Source organism: Eleutherodactylus coqui, chromosome 1 (assembly GCF_035609145.1).
Source record: "Eleutherodactylus coqui strain aEleCoq1 chromosome 1, aEleCoq1.hap1, whole genome shotgun sequence".
Taxonomy (NCBI): Eukaryota; Metazoa; Chordata; class Amphibia; order Anura; family Eleutherodactylidae; genus Eleutherodactylus; species Eleutherodactylus coqui.
In genome coordinates, this window is record NC_089837.1 from 434520423 (window position 1) to 434538843 (window position 18421).

At 41.0% G+C, this 18421-nt stretch overlaps 1 protein-coding gene across 1 annotated transcript in view; it reads right to left on the reverse strand.

The window, feature by feature from the left end:
* ARHGAP20 (Rho GTPase activating protein 20) overlaps nucleotides 1-18421 on the reverse strand; it is a 127205-nt gene that overhangs the window by 33058 nt on the left and 75726 nt on the right. Inside the window, exons 5-6 of the mRNA XM_066582139.1 lie at nucleotides 10433-10474; nucleotides 5695-5779 (exon numbers count right to left, since the gene is read on the reverse strand). Coding sequence (XP_066438236.1) covers nucleotides 5695-5779; nucleotides 10433-10474 — 127 coding nt within the window. The remainder of the gene's footprint in view (nucleotides 1-5694; nucleotides 5780-10432; nucleotides 10475-18421) is intronic.

The following is an 18421-nucleotide window of genomic DNA, read 5'->3' on the forward strand; positions in this document are numbered from 1 at the left end:
AGAAGGAGCCCCACGACCCCTTAGTCAGATAGGCCAGCTATAATATCAAATCAGTAGGGTTCCGATTCTCATTAAACACATCGATTAACTAACTTAAGGGGCTACGGCGCTCATTGTTTACCAAGTACTTTGGCATCTGCGCTATATTGCAGTGAGCTGCAATACCAAACTCAGCCACTACAATAAATGCGGCATTGTGTCTGGCAAGCAATGAGCGCCACAGCCTATTCAGTCAGTTAAACAGCAGAAGTGCTGGGAATTCGACCTCCACCACTCTGAGATTACTGATCTTTATGACTAAAAAAGTGCCCATACACCAACAACTGTCAGTTGAACAATAGTTCAGCCAACAGCTGTTTCATTCAGTTGTTGGCCGTGTTATCTATAAACGATATTGTTCAAATTAGCAAGATCCAACAATTTTTTGGATGATAATAATAGTTCCATGTAACAAAGGGCCCTTAGAGAGAATCATACGGTGCCACAGTTATTGGCGGGTTCAGACGGCTACCCACTAATGGGAATGGGGGCTTTATGAGGTCATCGGCTCCTTCTGACCATGGCCTTGTAGTTACTGCCCTGTGCCTGTATGGTCAGTCTTCCCATGCTCATAAATGTATACTTTGTGTCCCTGAGGAAGGGAAATTTGATGTCGACTGAGTAGGAACCACAACCAAAGTGAGCGATGTGCTGCCGAATAATGTTTGCACTACATAAACATCGGGTAATAATACAACAACATATGCATGGAATTCCTTTTCTTCCCATACCCCACAATCATGAATGCTCTTCAGCCCGAGTAACGCTTTTTCCAGGTTTGAAGCCTTAATCTTTGCAAAATGAAACTTTGCAAGGTTTACAAAACTTTTCTTCCAGCAGCAGAACGTTCAAGTTGAGGAGAACCGCGCAGAAGATAAATGACCATGTCAGCCCCGAGTAAATCTCTTGGGGAGATTATAGAGTAGAATGTGTGCCACAGAAATGCATTCTTTCCCCCCAAGGTCCGACTTATAATTGAGTCCATACCAGGTCATTGCTTTTGAAATTGGCACTAACAAAAGACAAGTTTGATGCACATTTTTTTCGCAGATCTAGAAAAAGCCTGTGGTCAGTGCAGCAGATCAGAAAATAAGGCTGACATACCCAAGATTAGCACTCACAAATAGATTGCTATCAGCAGGCACTTCCGCTTCACCTCAGAGTGCAAAATACAAAATGCAGCTGTCACTTTATTGAAAGATTTCAGCAAGTTGTCTAACTTTGTGTATCATTTAAAGAGGAAAGACTACTTATCTCCTAAGGGCTTATTCACACAAGCGTATATAAGGCGCCGTTTTCATGGCTGGCCAATATACGCTACCATCTGATTCATTAGATTCCAATGCTTCAGGTTACACAGGCGTATGTATTCCCGTGGCGTAAAAGCGCCGGGCCGGGCCAATGTAGCGCCAGGCAGGAAAGATAGTCCTGGAACTATCTTTCCCGGCTGGAATACAGCCTCTTCCATGGACTCCTATGGGAGCCAATGACAGCTTCTGGAGAGGGAAGGTGGGAGGGAGTTTAGCAGCGTGACTGCAAAGCTCCCTCCCACTTCTTTCCTCTTCTCCAGCTTTTGCTGGCTGTTTGCAATGGGAGGGGGCGGTATGGGGGCAGAGCCAAGCTGGCTGCCGACAAGGGGCGGAGAGTGGGAGGGAGCTTGGCACACTAGCTTCCGTCCTGTCCTGCCTCCTCCCTTGCAGAGAGTCGGCGAGGGGGAGGGAAGAGGAAGAACAGCTTAGCAGACGCATTGCCATCTGAACGGGCGAAGGAACATTAGATTTGTGCACCCGTTCACGCCTTTTGACGGCGCCGGCGGGCGCATGTAAAAACATCGCCGGCTAAGTGAAAGAGCCGTAAGCATGAGGATCAGGGACCTATAACCCCAGAAAATTTAGGTTTCTATGAATTTCAGTAATCAAAACATTGTTAAGCACTGTTAAATGGGGTTTGCTTAAGGGGACAGGTTACTGACTATTTTTGTGTATTATTTCCAGGTCTAATATTTGATTTTAAACTTTTCAATATCCACATGGTATTTTTGCTGCTTATTATAAATGCATAACACATTTAGTGCACTCCCTGGCAGTACAGACAAGAAGAGGATTGTTCCACTCATCTTTATTTTTTCTAGTGTACTCTCTAATAGCACAGACCATGTGATGCAAGATTGTTCTGCTCAACAACTTCCCTAGTGCACTCCCTGGCAGTACATAAAAGGAAATAAAGACCATTTTACATAAGCTGAAAGCAGTCATTTAATAAGCATCATTCAACGAGATTCGCACTTGTTTAAATGGCCTTCGCACAGAGTGTGTTAGAGATGATCGATCGCCAATACAACCACTCACCCCCAATCTAGCATCATGGTCAGCAGCACATCCACAATTCACATGCAGCATAAATGATCCAATCAGCCAATGAATGAGTAGTTACTAGTTTATTGATTGATTGGGGACATATTAACATGGCCCGATGAGCAGGCAGATAATGTTTGGGTGAACATTCATGTCCAATCATTGGTCCATGTAAAAGGGCCTTAGCGAAGGATTCTTATGCCCGGCTCACAAGGCTGTGAGCCTGGCAAGTTACCCTGCGTAGTTCTATAACTGTACTGAGGATGACCGCGGAGGCTCATTTTGTTTTTTAGTATTTCCTATACCGTTGCTTAGCGATGACACGGGTACCCGCAGCGCATATGCAATGCTAATTGTGTATGGGCTGCAGGTCGCATAGCCCCCATTGACATCAATGGAGGCTATCCACGTGGATGCCGTGGCAAAATAGAACATGCTGCTATTTTCATTCCGGATCCTTCACATTTGCGAGCGCGATAACTGGCTGTGATTCACGACCTGATATTGCACTTGCCACCATGTGAAAGCCCTGTGGATGCGAGGCTTCATGCCAAAACAGCCTTGCATCATTGTGGGGATAAAAGAAGAGCATCGCAGAGTTCTCCAATTGCTTTCAAAGGGGCCAGCCCAGCCTGATGAAGAAGCCTAGTAGCCTCAAAAGCTTGTGTGTATGAGGTGTAATATAATAAAAATGGCACAATGAATTCATCACACTCTGCCCTTTGCTCTGATGTGTGTAAAAAAAAATTTAAAAAAATTACATACTCTCTATCTATATATATATATATATATATTATACACACACACACACGAGCAGAGAACAGAGTGTGATGTATTCATTGTACCACGCCATTTTTGCTTTACCACGTATACAATGAATTCATCACACTCTGCTATTTGTATGTATGTACATATACAGAGCACACAGAGTGTGATGAATTCATCGTACCACGCCATTTTTGCTATATATAATATATATAAAAATTAAATTACACACACGTGTAACAAAACTGGTTTTAATTAAATTGGCTTCCATATATTTTCTGCACTACAAGTCTCAGCATAGTAAGCACAGGAACAGTTTTAGGAGTCACTGCTGAGCTCCAATGGACTATTTATATATGACTTTTAAATCAGTGGCCTGCAAGTGACATAAAGACGATTAACTGTAACATAAACTGTCTGATCCATCATGTAATGTGGGATAATTATCAGGAAAGGTCCTCAGCCCACAGCTAAATATAGATAAGCATCTGGGAAGTAGCCAGGAAGAGGTCGTGCTAATTCCATAAGGGGAAAGTAAATCTCACTGCAACTGTACCGCCGCCTCTACACTGAGAGTAAACATATGGCTGCACATCTGTGGATTTGGTGGGATGTGCGGGGACGGCATAGCCCTCAGCCTCTATTGACTGCTATGAACAATAGAGCTAAACCAGTGATGTTAATATGGTACAGTAGTAGAGAGGGGGGCCCATAGCAAAGATCAAATAGCCCCCCATTATTGGAACAGGTTTTGCAACTGAGGACAGAAGGGTCTGATGCTCGTTTTTCCCTCCATGACTCTTTTCAATTTCCTACTCGTTTGCCAGTGATGCAATTCCTCTGCGGAGAGTAGTCCTAAACAGGCTCCCGCCATCCAGTGAGAGAGGGAGGAGGCCAGGCAGGGCTACGTTCCCTCCCACAAAGGGGGCACATGGCTTGTTTCTATGGTGTCTACACCCTTGGGGGTGTTGGAGTGGGAAGAATAGGAACACATTGTATCTAGGTTAAAGTCCAATGACTTCAGCACCATCAGAATAGTTAGAACTGGTCACCAACCAAGGTCCATGCAATCATGACTTCAAAAAGGTAAACTATCTCAGCCGTCCCATGAAGATTAATTAAATGGCAACACGCAGGCTCAACTGCTGCTAGATTCATACAGTGTGAACATGGGACCCCTTCGTGATCGGTGGGGATCCCAGCACCCATACCCCCACCGAACCAGACACTTATCCCCTACATATACTATATGTAAAGTACAGAGTCCATCCTAGCTTGGTCAATAGGAGTTAGGTGGTCACATCCAAGGTACCTGGACATAAATGGTGGCAAGAATGCGGCCATGTGATCGCTCTTGTTTTAACCAAACTCTCAATATGAACTATATACCACAAATATACTGTGTAAAGGAAAGTAATTTCCGTGAACCATCTAAGACCGTAAACGACCTTGTACTATAAACCAGCAGTAACAAAAGCACCCAGTGTCACAGCTACGATAATCAGTGCATATGTTGTTGGCTACTGCATAAGCAATCCAATACATGAGTCAAGCATATAATGAATGACGTGAAGAACATTCCAGTTCTGAACATTCATTTTCACTATAATATGCCATTATATGCTACCTTACCATGGAATTCAAGAAATGCAACAAAACATCATCTTGGTCAATTTACTTGTTTGATTGTTACCTAAATGAATAAAATTATTGTGCATCTTCAACCAATACAAATAGATATCATGCTGTGTACTATAAACTTTTGTCAGGGAGGCAAATACCGTTTGGTCCAAAACACAATAGGGGGGGCTCCGAATTTATTGTGCCAAACTCTCCTTTCCATCAATGCTATCCATCTAATCTCATCTCTTCCTAATCACACATCTCTCTAACCCCACATCTCTCTATTTAATGTCACATCCATCTGCTATGTCTGTGCAGGATATATTGGTGGCATCCAGCATGGGCCAATGTATAGACACCTCTACAAATGTGGATAATACAAAACAGTATATAGAATAGTATATAGAAGGAACAAAAAAAACCCCAAAAAAAACAGGAAACTGACTCTGACCTCTCTGATATAGAAAAACTCTACCGATAAGCAGGGCAATTGTCCTGATGAGGGCAGCGCCCAGGAATGTAGGTCAACCCTGACTTTCTCTAGTTGGTGACAACGAATAGTGTCAGAGATAAGAGGACATTGAAATATATAACTACTAGTGCGGGGAACAAGAGGTTTCATCCATCTAGCTAGTTAGCCGCAGCCTTGGTAACTTTTTGTAATCTATTCACCTTCTGCTCTTCTCATTAGAAACAATTCCCAATGAAGTGTCCACATTAGCACCAAGCACATACTCTGGAACAAAAGATATCAAACAATCATCACTCCAACATAAAGAAACATGGAAGGGAGTCCATGACATCCTGAGAAAATGCCTGCAGCGTGATGTGATCCTGAGAACTATTATCCTAACCAGGGTTATACATGTCAAAATAACTAAGCTCAATATAATGTGGTCACCAAAACACTTACATAGGCACAGTTCCCAATATCCTTAGTAATGATCTTCAGAGGAATTACTTTAGGGTGGTCACTTTCCTTTTCTTCTTTGATGTATCTGAAAAGTACAAAATAGAAGAATCGTTAAGGAATAAATTGAAAAATGCTGAAGTGTTTTTGTGAAGGGTGATTAGAAGTTCCATCAGTTCTGTTACATATTGGAGAAGGATCAAACCTCAACAAGTTCTAGGTAATGGCACCTTATCATCAAGAACAGCCAAGAACCATTAGTCTATTGACAACATGGAGGTCCTAAATTCAGGGAGACAGTTGGAAGGTAGTCGTCATACCCAAGATCTACTGCTTTAGGGGCCTAAACATCCTTCTGTTACATAAGAGGACACCAGCATTATAAAATATTACAGAGTCCTAGCATTACCAGGCGTCAAATTCTGTCTTATAGCCCAGAAGCCTCAAGTTATACCTCTTCTGAAATTCATTATAGTCTTCTTATGAACATGTAGGGGGGGGGGGGGGTCACTGGTTGTGTCCTCCCATGCTTTCTTGGTCATCCGAGTCAGTACCAGACTAGGTGATACAAGATGGGTCGAGAGGGGCAGAGCTGGATCAAGCTGGTTTAGGAAGAATGAAGTCTCCTTGTTCACCTGGGTTACCAACTGTATTGAAAACTCGTGGCGTGGTTCCAACCACAAGTTTTCCAACCACCGTTGCTGCAGAACTTAAAATTTTTTATTTGTAACAGCCAATTAATCAACCTGAATGAAAAGAGGAGCAAGAAACTGGTGTGGTACAACAGTGACTCGTATTACAGTCCATTCTACCAGGAAACATGGAAGAAACCATTTGCATAGTGGAAATGTGCAGAATCATTCCTGGAGGGCTTTAATCTAGAAGACTATTGCAACCTATCAGTACCATACAGCAGGAGAGACTCCTATACCACATGCATCTACAATCTTAGAGCTTCCACACTTCCCATCTTTTCCTGCTTATACAGGTTCCCCCGATTCACCCCCACTTAAAGATACAGTACGATAATAAAAATAAAAGACGCATTGTGTTTAACATTAAAACAGTAACAACTTTAAACTCCCTTACAGACACACCCCAAAACACCTCATAGGATGTAATTGTGCCATTACCATAAAACTATCAAGAATCTTAGATTCCTTACTTGTAGTTTAAGATGGAGATAATTTATTGTGGCATTTCTGCCAATTTTTACAGGACTTTTCAGACAAAAAACACCAGAGGGGGTGAAACCTGTGTTCATTTGTACTAAACGGGTGTTACTGTGTCATTCCCATACAGTATAATCACACAAATTGTGTTTCAAATTTTAGTATGATACAGCTTTTGCATCAGAGGTGCACAACCTGCAGCTTGGGAGGTCATTCTGTGTGGCCCCCAACCACTTGGTGTGATATTAGTAGGGATCCTCGTATATTAGCAGAACTGGGGTCTCTGGGCCCTTGTGTGGCATTCCAGGAAGAGTAGATGAAGTGGAGAGATCACCATACATTGTAGTATATGAGAGTAGTGAAACACTTGAGTGTTTAATCAACTCACGTAAACTACAATGGAAAACACGACATGTATGACTGGTCCCTTCCTTTCTAGAGAGCAAATGGGAGAGAGGGGGGCTTTCATTTTCCAATAGGTGGGATTCCTGAAAGTGGAACCAGCACAAATCAGACACGTATAGCATATACTTTGAATATGTCATAAATATATGAAATGTAATTTTTAAGGTGGGGGCAGATGACCCAGGAACCAAGGTATGATGTGAACACCAGGCTTACAAAAATATACATTATAACAGACTAACTTGGAGAAGGAAATCGCAATAGAAAGTTTTCTCTTTTACAAAAAGTTAGGCAATTCCTCAAACAACGTAGACCAACAGAGCCAGGAAGAAGAGGATCACCTGGCTGGGTATACCTAAGGGGGGTGATCACCTCCACCCTAAATACACCTGGTGCCCCCTTTGCAAGCTGGTGGCCGGCACCCTGATCAATTGCGCTGGTCACAATTGACCAGGAGTCCCCTTAAAAGCAGCCCTAAAGGCAAATCAGTCAGTGACACAGCGGGTCCACACCTGCTACATTACACATCTTATGGTAATTTATGCTAATTTTTTTGATCATTAGGTTTTGCCAATGTCCAAATTTTGCTTAGGAATAAGACAGACATGTATACAGTTCCTATACATACTGCAAAAATAGACAAAGGCTAAAAATGCCTATTTTGCCGTTTTAATTTTGATTTGTAAGGAAAAGGAGTAACTGATACTTTTCGTTTTGACACAACAATAAAAATGTGGACTTCAGTTTTTCAACCCAAACACCACAAATTCCCCAGACTGAAAACGTAGCCAAAAAGACCACAGGAATCTAACACCAGCTGACTTTCCAACCAGGATCTCCACATCACAATAAAACCATCCATCATCTGCCTGACATGAAGCATTTGTTCTTCAGCTATGATTTATCCCGAGCACAGAGGAACCGAATGGTTATTGTTATAAGCTACAACACCAAATACATCGCTATTTGTCTACTTAAAGGATAGAACATAAATGCTGCCAGGTTGGGGACTTGGAGGGAATGTGCTACCAGAAAATAACCTATTTTACATATGTTTCATCATTAAAGATTTTCTAAGAATTATTATTTTCTAGGTCATGATCAGCATTTCCTAAAAATCCTGAAATCCGGCAGTTTTCACACTGACCCCCTAAACCTAATAATAGTCGGACACTTCCTGTTGTGTAGAGAAAATTCTTCAGCAGTCATCTTATTATCATTACAGGCAGGATTACAATAGAAGGGAATCCCTCTATATAGATAATACAGGGTCTACCAGAACACTCTGCAATTCAAGTCAATGAGTCAGCTCCCATCCATTGTACAAATCGCCCAGGAGTTCTGCTGTAAAGCATCTCTCTAAATGCTGTTAACTGCAATTCAAGCAATATGGCTGCCTCCATAGTCATGTACAGACAATACAATAAAAAAAATTAATCACAACAAAAGCAAAATTAGAAAAACATTCAAAGTTTTTCATAATTTGATTTAGTAAAGAAAAAAAAATTATATACTTTTTATGATACATTCCCTTTAAAACATGGGTGGAGCCATAAAGAAGGTCACATAATTGAACCTTCAATTCCCAGTGCAAAAAAAAAAAAAAAATGATTTCTCATGAAAACTAAAAGGTAGTGATTTGAGAGGAAAAATATGTCAAGAATGAGACTGAAATCCAATTTTTATTAAGACTTCAGAGTGGTGGAAATTAAAGTAGAACTAAACTTTTCAAAACTTGATATGTAACAGTGACATGTCAGAAGTTTTGATTGGTGGGGGTCCAGGTGCCGACACCCCCACTGATTGCTAAAACAAACAAGCAGAAGCGTTCATCTGAGCATTGTGCCTGTTCAGCTGTTTCCATTACTGATTGGAGCAGTTTATGGGCTACATAGAAAGTCTACGGAGCCTGTACTCCACTTGCAATGACCGCTGAACAGGCACAGTGCTCAGTTGGGCTTTTCTGCCTGCTTATTGTAGAGCTCATGGTGGATCTCAGCACCTGGACCTCCACCAATCAAAAGTTCTGACATGTCAAAAGTTAAAACAAAAACCCCAAAACATAAATGTTAAGTTACCCTTTAAAAGTGTTGTACCAAAATTTAAAGTTATACCCTTATCCACAAAATAGGGGATAAGTATATGATCGGTAGGGGTACGCCCGCTGAAAATCACCTGTACAGAGAACGGGCATCCCGATGGTCCCTCCATGAATAGAGCCAAAAGACACGCATGCGCGCTGCCACTCCATTCATTTCAATGACAGAGTCACAAAGTGCTAACCACAGGTATTAAAATGAATGAAATGGTGACATGCATACATGTCCTCCACTCCATTCATATGAGGACCGTTGGAACCCTTTATCTTGGGATCCTCAAACTTACACCCTATCCTATGAATAGGGGATAACTCTAGATTTTGATACAATGCCTTTAATGTCTCTAGGACAACACTTCCTGCCCCAGTGTTCAGTATTATTAGGAGGACACTGGATCTCAGGTTTCAGTTTCTTTGTAGTGCTAGAAAAAATAGATTCTCATTGGGTGCTATGAGGAATGAGGCCAAGAGCCTCTATGACAAGCCTGAGCCCCCAGAGCACATGAACAGAAAGAGTTGGCATGAGGACAAAAATAATTTTTTCTTCCCTTACTGATGGTCCTTGATTTTACCATCCGATTTAATTTTTTGCAACTGTTGGCCAATTGACTCTAATCTTTTGCTTCCCTGGAGATACGATAAGCATTAGAGGTGAATGGTAGATCTTTGTTCTCTTCAAATGTGAATTATACAACATATTATGGATACCTCTACCGAAGTTAGAGTAATTTATTTGCACAATGTATCACTTTATAGGAAACTTAATTGAAACATATACCTTATTTCTCCAACAGAGGTAGCTTGATGTAATCTGTTTACGGTTAGCAGCCATTGGAGGCCAACTGTAGTATTCTCCAGTGGGATGACTGGAAAATACTTGTGCCCATGATCGCCTCTCGTCTCCAATGCCAATGAGCACCAGAAACGGCTCCCTACATATACTGTATGTGATATTAGCAGCTGTTTTTAGAAGCCTGACACGTTCAGATTATTATAGTCCTATGTAATAGTATAGAAGAATTAAAATGAGAAAATACAATAAACAGAAAATAACAGATCGTCCTACCTCTCAAAAAGCAGGAGCCATTTTTCTTTCTCCTCTGGAGTGCTATAAGAAAGAAGAAAGAAATTGATGAACTTACAATAGGAGAAGAACCAGTACTTGCATACTATATAGACATGCCAGCGGTGGCCTTTTCTCTACTACGACATGAGTCCACATTCACCCAGACTGACATTTCTTACTCCATTCTAAGGGAAAAGATGGTTGGAGGGTTTTGACCCAAATTTTAATAATTTTGGTGCATTTTAGACAGTTTAAAAAGTCAGAAAACAAACTTTTTCATCTTGAAATCCCCCTGTGAGGGGTATATCTATAGTTTCTATAGTGTAATAATTTGAGAAAAATTAATAAAACTATTTGAAACTAAAAAGTCAGAAAATTATAATAATGTGCATTTATTCATCAGCTTCTGCCAGTAAACTATAGCTTAAGCTGTACCACACCATATTTGCTCTTATATAAGTGACTTTACTTGGCACTTACCAACTTTGAAAAGGGCAGCTAAAAGTGGGTGTGGTCTCAAGGGAGTTGGCATGGTCTACCAAGTTTTAGAGTATTTAGAAAAGGTCACAAACTTTTGGCACACATCTTTGACTGCCGTGCCAGACAGACTTCATTTTCTCCCTTAGACCATTCCAAATATGCCAAATTTATTAAGAAGCAGGTGCCTTTTAATACGTTTGTTGCAATTCACTCCAATAATTTTTTTTTCTTTCTTAACACCGATGTAAAAAACACCAGTTTTAGTCAATGTGGACCAATGAAATATGGGGAGGAATAGACTTGCTCCAAAATGTATTCATACAATTCCCTGGAGGAACAAGATGGGCGGCACAGCAGAGTTTTGATTTGTCAAATTACTTACAAGCTTCCAACTTACTGAGCCAAATCTTGTAGTCTGCTAGTAGACTGACATCTACTGTATCTCAAATTAGACCGGGGCAGAAACTTTTTAATATGGAGAGAAAGACACAGATTTTTTTGATGGGGTCCTGTGACTATAGTTCTGACAGCCAAGGAACCTTTCCTAATACTCAAAGTGGTTGATTTATGAGAAAAAACCCTCTTAGGACTAAAACTGGCCTAGCAACCAGCAGATGACAGGTATCACTTAAACACCAACCTTTATTGCTTGAGGGAGATGCAACTGACCATTAACTAATAAAAGTGGCCCTTCAGAGAAACCCATCTAGTTACACATTGGACCATCAAAACAATTCTTAACATCCTCCTCTGACCCCTTTCATTGACGAGTCGTTTCCATCCACAGGGTCCGCTTTCGCTGGATGTTTTTCCTCGATCAAAACATTTTCGGTACACCCTCCACAACTCTGCATGAGAAAACCCCACAAGGTTGACAATGTATGAAATCTTGGCCCCAACTAGTCTAGCTCCGATGACCAGGCCTCATTGGAAGTCGATTGGATCGCTGGATTTTTCCATTCTAATATGGATTCATACAAAATGATCCACGAAAAACTTGCCATGTGATTTGATGCTGGTCATGTATCTAATTTCCATACAGGGAACCTTCAATCATAAAAGGGCCGGTGTCTCTAATGGAGTGCCCATACTTCCTACCAGACGTTCTAATGAACATGGACAGCTCTCTGCTCTGGATTATGGATTGGGGTCTTGAGCGGAGGAGGATACAAACTCCTTAGTGTATATTAGATAAGGAAGGGTGTGAGAAATTTGATAACCTCTCGGTATGCATATATAATGGCATAATATAGTTTTCACTTATCCCCATCCAAAGGGTCTAGCAGGATGGCCCAGCAAAAGCAGCAGGCTGTAGATCTCTACACCACACTAACTGGAAGGAGATCAGTGCTCTTTACTGTGTTATTTAAGGAAACAACCTTCTCCTGCCAGTTTTCCAGCTCCAAGAACGGACTCTTGATAAACATTTGGATTTTGTCACATATGTTCCTTAGCAGGTGTTCTTGGCAGTCAATCATTTCCTGAAATTGCTCTCTTGGTATTAAGTCGAGTTGTAGCACGGTGCAGTTAATTGTTTTTTTATATACGAGTGCAGTGCATGTTAACTCATCAGAGAATACTACTATGTACTGTTTATATGGCAGCGGTAGGCTGAAATCACACATGCAGTTTTTATAGCAGTTTTTGATGTACTTTTTTTAAAGCCAAAACCAGAAGTGGATCCAGCAAGAAGTCGTCCTTCCTCTATATTTCCTATATCTTTTCGAATTCACTTCAGGCTTTGGCTCGACAAACATGAAAATCTGGCATAAAAACTATATATGCGATTCCAGCTTTATGCCTTTATAATTTACAGATATGGTCAGGTTCTTGCATTAGTTCTAGGCTGCAAAATCCCAAAACTTTACTAGTGTCAGTGAGGGGTTACAGTATCATAATTTCCGCCACACATAAAATAATTGGAAAAATTGACCTGTTGGGGTTTATTTAATAATACTGTATAAAAGTTAGACAGTACAAACAGACTAGACCGTCTTAGAGTGCGCCAGATTTATTACAGTAACTCTGCTGAATGAAAAAGCGGTCAAGTTTTAAGACTGTCTAGTCTAAGTTTAGACCACCTATTAGTTGTCCTAATCAACTCCTACAACTGTGCCAAAATTATCGTACAATTCACTGCAATTGTGTGATTTTTGGTGCAATTTAGGCCATGGTCTTTTTTTTTTTTAGTGAAGGAACATCCTTTGGTTGGATACGGTAGAAAGAAAAAAGGTGTCTAAAACAACATGCTTTACACCACATTTACTGACAGTGTTGTGGTGCAATTTGAGAACTGTCTAATTTTCAATAGTAAATAAGCCCTGTTATATCTGTATTATTCTACTGGGGTACCATGGCATCCCCCCAGAGGAAAGGATTCTGAGGGTCCACCCCCAGCTATAGCAAATTCACATCCAAATTTTAATTGTAGACTGTGCAGTTATCATTGAAAATATCAGCAGGAGAATGTAATAGATTACTCATGAAGCAGTGTTCTATAGGACAGTGTTCCCCAACTCCAGTCCTCAGGGACCACCAACAGGTCATGTTTTCAGGATATCCTATGGTAAGAACACCTGTGGCATGGTCTGAGGCACTGATAATAATTACATCACCTGTGCAATACTAAGGAAATCCTGAAAACGACCTGTTGGCGGTCCTCAAGGACTGGAGTTGGGGAACACTGCTATAGGGCTTTTATGGCATCTAAAACAGTGTTAGACACCAGTGTTAGGGGATTTGGTGAACTTCCGGTTTGATTCAAAATAATTTGGACCAAATCAAGCTTTTTGCAAAAGTTTGGCGAACTAGCTTAACCAAACTTCTCAAAAGTTAGTGCATCGCTACTTGGCAACCAAGGTTTTGTCAGCCATGAATATGAATTTAAATCACTATCACTTTTCTATCTATCTGTGTTATTAGATCAGCAGTAGTTCAGTATTGTATGGCATTGCTTCCTATACTCTGCAAAAATTGCATACTCTACAGTAAATGACATTGTTCTTTAGACAACTTTCCATAGGGTTCCATAAGCATGTAGCTACTGAAGACACACACTTACAACTACGGATATGTACAACCAAAAATAACTAGTTTAGAAACTACTGGACTGGTGGCACCAAGAGCCAAGTAGCTAAGACTAATTATGGAGCGGCAGTAGCAAAGATTAACTCACTGTAGAGTAGCTGATACCATAATTGTCCGTGGCCGAGTGGTTATGGTTAATCTCTCTTCTCTAGCTTTCTGTGTGGATACCGATAAACAACCAGAATAGGTGGAACTTTTCCTCCATTCAGATACATAGCCAAATAGATAATTTGTTCCAAACACTAATGTGATTCCTGCGGTGGGACTCACTGTTAAGGTGACCCTCCAGTTTCAGGGCGAAATTCTGTTTTGAGACCAGGGAGGATGGGGGTATGGTGGTGGGGATAAGCTTACCTGAACTCTTCCCTGCCGATCCTCCGATCTGCTGACTCCAGGTTCTGTTATTGGCCATCTAAGATGGTCACCACAATTTTCAGGCTACCCAATGCCCACAGTGCATTGGTAGTGTTCATGTGATCAGCACTGGCTAGAGAACAGTGTGCAATAGGTAATTTAAAAAAAATTGTGGTGGCCATCTTCAATAGCCAAAAACAGAACCCGAATTGAAGGAACAGTGACTAGCACTGTAGGTAATATACCCCCTTGTCTTTGATCCCAGGACAGAATTTTACCCTGAAATTATAGGGTCGCTTTCAGGTATAGTGCCTTAAAGGTAATAATTAAAGGAGATGTCTCATCACAGATAACCCCTTCCAGATAGGAGCTACTGTGGCTCTTGGCACACAGTCGATTTTGCCACTCGAAGCTGTGAACACTTAAGCATTTTTCCCCCAGGAGGGCAAGGGCATATGGACATGGCTTGTCTTCTTGAATCAACCTCTTTAAGGGCCGTAAAATGTGAACATGTGCAAGAGATAAGACCCTTTGGAAATTTAACTGGATAAACTTTTGTCTTGGAAGCAGGATTTGGTTGCATGCCTGAAGCTCCGCTCCTGGATCAATATTTGGAGCTTAAGAAGTCAACACCCGGATGCAGTAGATGTGCTAGAAAGAGACCATGAGGTTCTTTGTTACAGATGAAAATATCTCATAAGTAGCTGCTACAAACTGCTCGGAGTGGGATGGCCAGAATCCACGGAACTTGTAATAACGGTCCAAGTTTTGCAAAATGAGAGAACGTGTCCTTGTATACCCGTAAATACCTTTTTTTGTACCTTAACCCCTTACTGACAAAGCTTTTTTCGTTTTTCCTCCCCCCTTTTAAAAACTCCTTTATTTATCCATCGACGTTGCTGTAGGAGGGCTTTTTTTTGCAGGACGAGTTGTATTTTCCAAATGGTACCATTTAATGTACCATAAAATGTACTGAAAAAAAATAATTTTTAATTCTTAGTTTAGAGAACTGGGGAAAAAAGGAAATTCTGCCATTTTGCGATGCATCTTGTTTCTACAGCACACAAACTGCAAGAAAAATGACATTATAGCTTTATTCTATAGGTCATGTTTTTTTTGCTGTACTAGTATTTTTTTCAAACACATTTCATTTTTTTTACATTTTCTGAGGGACATCCTGTAGTTTTCAGTAGTACCATTTTGGAATATAGTCAACCTTTTGATCGCTTTTTATTGCATTTTTTCTTGGAGACAGGGAGACCAAAAAAAAAGCGCATTTCTGGAGTTGTTTTTTTTCTGTCATTCATCATGTGGTGTAAATAATACATTACTTTGATAGAACGGACTTTTATGGACGCAGTGATACCAAATATGTATTTTTGTTTTATTATTTACACTCTTATTATAAAAATGGCAAAAGGGTTTAGAAAAAAAAAAAAAAAAAAACTTATTTTTTTTTAATAATTAAAACATTAGATCTAACTTTTTTTTTTAATTCTAAATGCTATAGATCTCCATTGCTGCCTTTTTTTTGTAGTCCCCCTAGGAGACAACAATTTGCACTGCTTTGAGTGCTCCTGCAGTATGACGTCATGCTACAGCATGACGTCATACTGCTATCGGGAAGACAGTCTATCATGCCACCCCACGGGGATGGCTTGATAGGCATACTGCTATGACAGGCCTGGGGCCTTTCAGAAGGCCCCCAGCTGCCATGACACCCGGATGGCTCCCTGCGATTTAATTTAAATGCCCCTGTCAGAATTGACGGCGCCACTTAAAGGGTTAACAGTTCCGATCAGCCGCGCAGCTCATCACAGCTGTTGCCGCCGGGTGTCAGCTGTAAGAAACAGCCGGCGCCTGCGTTATTTGAAGGGAGATCGCTGAGCAATCTCTCCTCACACATAGACCGCCGATACAGGCCGTCAAAAAGCGTATCAGCAGTGACTAAGGGGTTAAATTCTAAATGCTATAGATCTCCATTGCTGCCTTTTTAAACTGAGCAACTATCGATCAGATAGTCAGACTAAAAAAGTCACTGAAGTGCAAGAAGGTAGTCATCTGTTTCCGTTTACATAGAGCGATGATTGTTCATTAGTTGTTTGCTGAGTTATTGTTCATAGAGGGGATCTCCATGCAAATATGTCACAAGTCATCTGATATAAAGTCAGTTGTTTGTATTTGAATGGCTTTTGATCAACCAGTGACTATTAGGTGAGCCGAAATGAAAGGACTAGTGAGCGAAGTATCACACGTTACCCTGTTTGTGGCCGTGCTTATAGGTCATGTTTACATTCGCTCTATCCAGTGATTTGGAGGGTAGTTATCCCTGTAAAGTCACCCTTACCCAACCCCCCCCCAACACACACACACCCACCCCGCTTTTTACATGGCGTCATCTGAAACCTAAAGTAAACTACGAGTAGTAACTATCATTTTTAATGCCATGAAGTGACAGTCTTTTTTTTAAACCCCTGAGGCCATTGAGGGTATTACAGTTATGATTCAACTGAATTCTGAACTTTGTCCTTTAAGGGTGCATTGACATGGGCAAGAAAAATCAGGCGACTTTTGTGAACTGCGCGACACACAAAATCCGTGCGAAAATATAACCCATTATTTGTAAATAATGTATTTACATGGATGCAATGCTGCAAGATGGGGAAAAATTTTTTTTTTAAATCGCAGCACGTCATGTTTTCATGCAAGTCACTAACAAGAATAGAACCCAGGCATGCCAGGCGTGACTTGCTCACACTTGTGTGAATGCACTCTAAGGCACTGTACAGAACTGGAAAAACGTGACTACTTTCTTTTAAAAACAGCGCCACCCCGGTCCATGGTTTGTGTGTAGTATTGCAACTTTGCTTCATTATCTTGTGCGGTTTCAACAAAAAAGCAGCTATGTTTTTCTAACCTCTTTAAGGGCTAATGCCCATGGACAGATTATTGCTGCAGAATTTATGGCTAGACGCCCGCCGCGAATTCCGCAGCAATGACTGCCCATTTACATGCTGTGTTAAAAGTTTCTGCCCTGCCCATCAGTGGAAATTAACTGCGATTTTCCGCTTGCGGGGAAGAATTGCAGTATGTTCTATTTTGTGCGGGGGGGGGGGGGGCTGGTTTGGGGGGAATTGGCACAGACGGCTTCCATTGCAGTCAATGGAAGCAGTCCGTTCTGCGATATTCCGCGCAGTGGGCACAGTGGAACTATTGCACGAATCCGTGTCACCCGGGGCGAGACACTTGTTGCAGATATGAACAGGTGAGTATAGGGTCTTTGGGGGGGGGGGGGGCGCCAGGTCTAATTCCGCTGCAATATTTCGCAGGCAGAATCCAACCCGGCTGTCGGCATGAGGCCTTAGTCTGATACAGACAGAACATAGGACAGGCCTCATGAGAGGATCCTGGTTTTGTATTAATTGATTTTTACTTTTTATTATTTGATATATTGTGTTAGAATGCTCTAATGCCATCTGAACCCGCACCAAGTAATAATAGAAAGTGACTTCTCTTACTCCAATTGAGGTTGTAAGATTTTATTCCACCCTCCGAATCCCATGTTTACTAAGATTCCTGGATACTTTATCCTCATTATCGACCACATTTTGGACTTTCATCACATGCAGCACTTTGGATGAACTTTCACCCAGTCATAAAGCCATGATCGACAAACCATATGTGGGTTTATTTTACTTTTACTACAGGGAAGCAAAGAGTTTTTCGCATGTACAATATTCATTTAAGATTAGAAAATATCTTACATTTATGGAACTAATTAAAAAAAAAAATGCGAAAAAGTGATGCGAATTTGTAAAACACAGCAGCATTTGGTCACCTATTATCCAGTGCATTTGGCAGTTACTTACATAGCAATTCCGTTGTTTAATGTTATACTGGCAATTACTCCCTGTAGTTGGGGTGATATAAAAACTTTCCTAATTACATTCCAGTGTTTTAGTATTCTTTTGGCTGCCCTGGGAGAATCCATATCTAACTCAATTGTGACTTCATGATTTTTTAAATTTTATTTTTCTGCCAGGAATACCACAAAATGGCCGCTGGCCA